At 43.7% G+C, this 6,766-nt stretch overlaps 1 protein-coding gene across 1 annotated transcript in view; it reads left to right on the top strand.

Moving 5' to 3' along the window:
• Positions 1-203: 203 nt before the first annotated feature.
• Positions 204-6,766, top strand: part of LOC137542331 (integrin alpha-IIb-like) — a 157,037-nt gene continuing 150,474 nt past the window's right edge. The window contains exon 1 of the mRNA XM_068264157.1: positions 204-284. Coding sequence (XP_068120258.1) covers positions 218-284 — 67 coding nt within the window. The 5' untranslated portion in view covers positions 204-217. The remainder of the gene's footprint in view (positions 285-6,766) is intronic.

Here is a 6,766-nt window from a genome sequence, read left to right as displayed (position 1 = left end):
TGATTTTCCCTTTTAAATTGGCTATTTGAGTGTTCTGTTGTGAATCTGCAATATATACATACTGTACTTCTACTTTGTGTCTAGGATGTGTCATGCCTGAGTTGTCCTCACTTCCTGTTTTCTCAGTGGGGAGTAGCTGTCGGTTCACTGTAGCCCCACCCACTGATAGGAGTATCAGATGTAGATTGGCGTTGCTAGCCCAAACGATTAGTGGCACATGCCCCAGATCTATTCTGGGGTGCCCAAGATGTCCCCCAGGCAGAGTCAGCTGTGGTATCTCAATGGTGGGTATTCTGGGAGCTGTGGTGCATCAGTCTGGGGTATACTGGGTGCTGTGGTGCCTCTATGTGGGCATACTGGGTGCTGTGATGCCTTTATGGGGGCATGCAGTGAACAGTGGTTCTTCTATGGAGGCATGCTGGGAGTTGTGGTGCCTGAATGGGAGGTCCGTGGGAGCATGGGAAGGGGACCACTAGAAGGTCAGGGAATTTTATGGGGGAATTGGCAGATAACCTGGCAGCAGGCCAGCCCACCCAGCAGAAAGCCAGACCAGCCGGCACAGAAGCCAAGTAACTCTGCCCAATTATGTTTAAGTGCCTATTTATGTGATATGCTGCATTTTTTTGTCGTTGTATTAATGGAGAGGGAGCTTCAGCCAACATTTTTCTAGGCAGGCCTACTTAGACCGCTGTTAAGTTCATGTAAATTTGGCCCCACTCATGACCACACCCACATCCTGGTGCATGGCCACACCCATTTCCGGCTGGAGTTCCCAAAAGTGCCGCGGACCTCTTAGGATCATAGCAACTATCCTGGATGTAGATATGTTATAATTTGTAGAGACCAAAATGGCAGCCCCATGAATACACATGCAAGTTGCTACAGCCCAGCCTAGCAAGGTTTATGCATTAGCATTATGTTATGTCCGTATATAAAGCATGGCAGAGATGAGACCAAATGAAGCAATGCTTATTTCAGTTTTTCTTTAGGTTGATTACATTAATAAAGGGAATTGAGCATCATGTTCGACTCCCAGGTCAGCTCAATAGCAAATTAAAAATGCATGATAAAAATGTTGTTCATTATTTTAAAAATAACCCTTTCATTTTACCTCATCTTTTTACATTTAAGGGTTAATTACAGGAAAAATCCATCTACTTCCTGTACTTCCTCCTTCTGCAAGCAACAGAACATGGAAGGCAGATAAGGACTCACCTGATGAAACCTAATTGCCCACAAGCTTAGATCAAACAAACCCATTAAGCATTAGTGAGGGGGGTGAGTGGGAAAACTGTGCTTCAAACAGATAACATTAGTCACAGTTGATGAACTTCACAACAACCCTGGAAAATGGCAGTGAAGAGGGAGCAGGGGCGTTGACTTCTCAAACGTGGCAGCCCTTTCAGCTATTTGAAACCAGGAACTGCTAAGATCCCTTTAAAATGTATACAATTGACTAGCATTAGTTCTCACATGTACTCCAGCACTGAGATTTTATTCCTTTCTTGCACTGCCTTGGAGTCTTTTGGCTCCCAATGCAAAGTTTGTAATCTAAATTGAGAAACCCTAAAAAGTGGAATCATTGTAATAACTAATGCTAGGTATATGTGAGGAGGTGTGTAGTCCAGAGGAGTCCCAAGACTTCCTACAAATATAGGAAAAACACAGAGAGAGATCAGGAGCCCCTTATGGTGTAATATATTGTCTAGTTCTGGATAAATACAAAGTGATGAGGTCTTCACAAAGGTGGGTTGCAAGACCAGCAACCACAGTATAAAAACAAGTGAGGAAATCCCATCCCCACTCGGGCTTTTTGTCTTCAAATGTATGAGTCGCACACACATAGGTGCTCCAAGCTCTGCACCTTGGCTACCCAGACACAGCTTTATTTGATCTGAGGAAGTGGACTGTGCTCCGCGAAATGCGGTATCTTTTTTTGTGTCTGATTATTAAAATGTCCTTCCTACATTGGCGTTGCCCCTTCTTCTTAGAGGTAAGCCATTTTATATTTATGACATCCATGGTTAATTTTTGGGACACCTTATCCCTCCCAGTGTTAATGCTAGGTATACACCATTCAATTACCCAGTAGATCTATTGGCCTCAATTCACTAAGTAGTTTAGACTAGTCTACTGATGGTTTTAGTCTGGGTCCATCTGAAAATGGCGCCTGAGAATAATGGCACACGGTGTTGCCGCTAATCCGTTTGTCGCTTATCGCTATTTAACGTTAAAGTCTTATTGTTGTTTGGCATTATAGCCTTATCGTTATTTAGCGTTAAAACACAGAACCCTCTCTGTACCTATCCCTAACCCCTAAACCCCCCCTGGTGGTGCCTAACCCTAACTACCCCCCTGGTGGTGCCTAACCCTAACCACCCCCCTGGTGGTGCCTAACCCTAACCACACCCCCTGGTGGTGCCTAACCCTAAACACCCCCCGTGGTGCCTAACCCTAAGACTCCCCTGGTGGTGCCTAAATGCTGCTAAGTGGCCATGTTGATAAGGGGTGTGTGCAATGCAATGTATGTAAGAATGGAATGTTATGCTGTCTTTGCTTTTGCTGGAAAATTGCACTTAAGAATTTCGTTGTACAATTTCGGTTGTTACAATGACAATAAAGATTTTCTATTCTATTCTAACCCTAACCACACACCCCTGGTGGTGCCTAACCCTAACCACCCCCGTGGTGCCTAACCCTAACCACCCCCCTGGTGGTGCCTAACCCTAAGACCCCCCTAGTGGTGCCTAATCCTAAGACCCCCCTGGTGGTGCCTAATCCTAAGACCCCCCCGGTGGTGCCTAACCCTAATCACCCCCTGGTGGTGCCTAACCCTAAGACCTCCCTGGTGGTGCCTAACCCTTACCACCCCCCTGGTGGCGCCTAACCCTAATCACCCCCTGGTGGTGCCTAACCCTAAATCTCCCATGGTGGTGCCTAACCCTAACCTTGACAGTGCTACATTAAATCCATTCACCGTTTTGCAGTTAAATAGCATCTGCAGTTTGGCTTATGTAGGGCGCTATTGATAAATAACGTTACTGTGCAGAATAACGTCTGCAGTTTGGCAAATGAACGGCACTATTGATAAATAACGTTAGTGTGTGCCGTTTTTCTTCTTTTTTCCCCTGCGTGCCATTATTATGCAGTACTAACCATAAATAGCGATAAGCGTATCTTTTTAATGCGGCGCCTTTTTTATGCATAGGCGCTGTGCGCCATTATTCTCTGATCCGTTTTAGTCTACTGATGGTTTGGTGTAAATCAGTTACATCAAAAGGGAATTCACTAATAATTATTAATTACCAAATGTTTTAGACCTGGTGTAAAACATTCAGAAATTTCACACAGGCAAACTAGGAGTGACCACGCCCACTTTTTCTGACAGAGATTAGACCAACTGATTTCTGTCAGTACTACTGTGAGGTATTTTAGACGTGAGGATGGAGCTTTTTGAATTAATTATGAAGGAGTTTAATTGTATCCAGAGGAGAGCTCATCAGAGGAGAAGGATGTCAGTCATAGCTACTCGTATCTTTCAACTTCGTACGATAATTAGACCTAATTACCGAATGTTTTAGACCAGGTCTAAAAACAGGTCTAAAACATTCGGTAATTATTTCAGCAAGGCTTGGTGTACAGAGGCACCAGAGTAGAATAAAAACGTTTAAAAACCGTCTAAAAGAGGGGGATGTTCAGGTGGACTTACCTCCCTCAAAAGTATAAAACTCAATTGAGTCACAATATATCAATACAAAAATATTTTATTGAACTCCACTTAGTGCAACGCATTTCGCAGGTGTGGTCCTGCTTCATCAGGCAAACAGGAGTATAACTCAATGGGTCTAGATACAGAAGTGAGCGCCTCTGTGTACTTCACTTCTGTATCTAGACCCATTGAGTTATACTCCTGTTTGCCTGATGAAGCAGGACCACACCTGCGAAACGCGTTGCACTAAGTGGAGTTCAATAAAATATTTTTGTATTGATATATTGTGACTCAATTGAGTTTTATATTTTTGAGGCAGGTAAGTCCACCTGAACACCCCCCTCTTTTAGACGGTTTTTAAACGTTTTTATTCTACTCTGGCGCCTCTGTACACCAAGCCTTGCTGAAATCTTGAGTCCACCCTCGGTGGAGGGGTGCTACCCCGTTTCCTATCTGCAGAGAGCGACATCTTAAAAACCTGAGTGGGGTCAGGTTCTAATACTCCCCACCTGCACTTGAAGTGGTTGCCTATGGGTAACCCATGTTTGTGAGTATATCTAAATATTTTGCTTTTAACCACAACCAACTTAACAATACTACACCATATTGGGCTCTCGATTTCTCTTTGTTCTTCCAAGCATATTCGGTAATTATTAGTGAATTCCCTTTTGATGCGACGGATTGCTGGTTTACACCAAACCATCAGTAGACTAAAACTATCAGTAGATTAGTCTAAACTACTTAGTGAATTGAGGTCAATGTCGAAAAACAATTATCTCAGACATGTCCAGTCAACTCCCAATTAATAACTGGATCAATTTTCCCAAAAACTTAATCGGTCCAGTTAACGATCGGGAGATAAACGGACATATCAGAAATAATCATGTCGATCTGCCGGGAAATTGAATGGTGTGTACATGGCATATAACACAAGTGGCAAGATTTGGCAACTGAGATGCTGAAGTATTGGACTAGGTTTATCCAACTTGTCTGTGTACAAGGCATATGGTTTAGTCAACTTACATTTACCAAAAATAGAGGTCTGCACTTAAAGGGAATGTCCAAGCAAAATAAAAAAATGAGTTTCACTTACCTGGGGCTTCTACCAGCCCCATGCAGCCATCCTGTGCCCTCATAGTCACTCACTGCTGCTCCAGTCCCCTGCCACCAGCTAGTTCTGCTTCTTCCAGCCCCATGCAGCCATCCTGTGCCCTCGTAGTCACTCACTGCTGCTCCAATCCCCGCCACCAGCTAGTTCTGCTTCTACCAGCCCCATGCAGCCATCCTGTGCCCTCGTAGTCACTCACTGCTGCTCCAGTCCCCCGCCACCAGCTAGTTCTGCTTCTACCAGCCCCATGCAGCCATCCTGTGCCCTCGTAGTCACTCACTGCTGCTCCAGTCCCCCGCTGGCAGCTAGCCGACCTCGGAGGTCGGCGGGCCGCATTGCGTACATTTTTACGCATTAATGGTTCAATGCATACATTTTTACGTATTGAACCAGTAATGCGTAAAAAGTATGTGTTAATGTTCCTGCACTAGCGGGAATGCGTAAAAATGTACGCAATGCGGCCCGCCGACCTCCGAGGTCAGAAAGCTGCCAGCGGGGGACTGGAGCAGCAGTGAGTGACTACGAGGGCACAGGATGGCTGCATGGAGCTGGTAGAAGCCCCAGGTAAGTGAAACTTATTTTTTTATTTTGCTTGGACATTCCCTTTAAAGAGAAACTCCGACCAAGAACTGAACTTTATCCCAATCAGTAGCTGATACCCCCTTTTACATGAGAAATCTATTCATTTTCACAAACCGACCATCAGGGGGCGCTGTATGGCTGATATTGTGGTGAAACCCCTCCCACAGGAAACAAGAAAAGTACCTACTCTTGGCAGTTTCCTGTCTGTGAACCTTGTTGCATTGTGGGAAATAGTGGTTTACAGCTGTTTCTAACTGCCAAAAAAGCAAGCAGCAACGACATCACCTGCCAGCAGTAAAAATGTCACCATGAGACCAATATCAGAATGTAAATCAGGGAGAGGAAAGATTTTACAATGGGCAAACACTGGCTAAGTCTTTTATACATAATTATTGTAAAAATGAAGCACTTTTTTATTACATTATTTTCACTGGAGTTCCTCTTTAAGGCCCAACAATTAATATAAAAGCAATCTTCTATGGGTTATAAAGATCCCCCGGATGCAGCAGACTGTAAAATGTAATGGAACACTGAAGAATGACACACAAACCAAAGACCATGACATTGCTTCTTATCTCATATACCAAGTCTACCAAAGACATTTGTGTGAAGCGTTGAAATAATGTTATACGAGTTTTGATGCTTGTTACAGAGGAAGTTGCAGCTGAAAATATATGATGAGATAAAACCATAAATATACTCCTGGAAATGCTCTCTAAAAATGGATGGGAGGAGGCGGGGTTTTCATAATGAACTTGAAATGAACAAAACTGTCTGCAGCTAGTGGTTAGTTCAATAGCTGTCAAGAATTGAGTCCCAGTAGAAGGCTGGCTGCTGGTAGCAATAACGGTGGAACAACAGGGTAGCTGCATCTAGAGATTGGTGTAGGTTTATAGAGACAATATCTGCAGTGTGTTAGATGTAGTTGATGCTTTTAGGGATTAAGGCGGGGGAGTGACTAGGTTGATTAGAAGTAGTAAAGGCTGTGTGTTGCTAGAAACTTTATTAATTGAAATGGCTGAGTGTGGCCATTAATACTGCCAGAGAAGGGAAAAGGCTTGGTCTACTCTAACCTAAAGACAGTAGAATTGGAGGAGGGAGCAGGTTGGATGTTGCTAGTTTTATAGTGGTTGATGAGTAGGTTGGTTTCAACAGTCACAGGAGTTGAGGAAAATACTAGTTGTTGGATGTAGCTATTGGATAAGCTTATGTAGCTTGGCAAAGATGTTTGGCGATAGTATGGTAGATGTTAGCTCATAGCTGGTCAACAAAGTCATAAGAAGGTTTGGACATAACTAAATATGGTAGATATTAAAATTCACTATAGCTTGTGAGCAGAAGGATGAAAGTGGCTAGATGTAGTACAT

The sequence above is a fragment of the Hyperolius riggenbachi genome, chromosome 12 (assembly GCF_040937935.1).
Source record: "Hyperolius riggenbachi isolate aHypRig1 chromosome 12, aHypRig1.pri, whole genome shotgun sequence".
Lineage (NCBI taxonomy): Eukaryota > Metazoa > Chordata > Amphibia > Anura > Hyperoliidae > Hyperolius > Hyperolius riggenbachi.
This window is presented reverse-complemented; position numbering and strand designations above follow the sequence as displayed.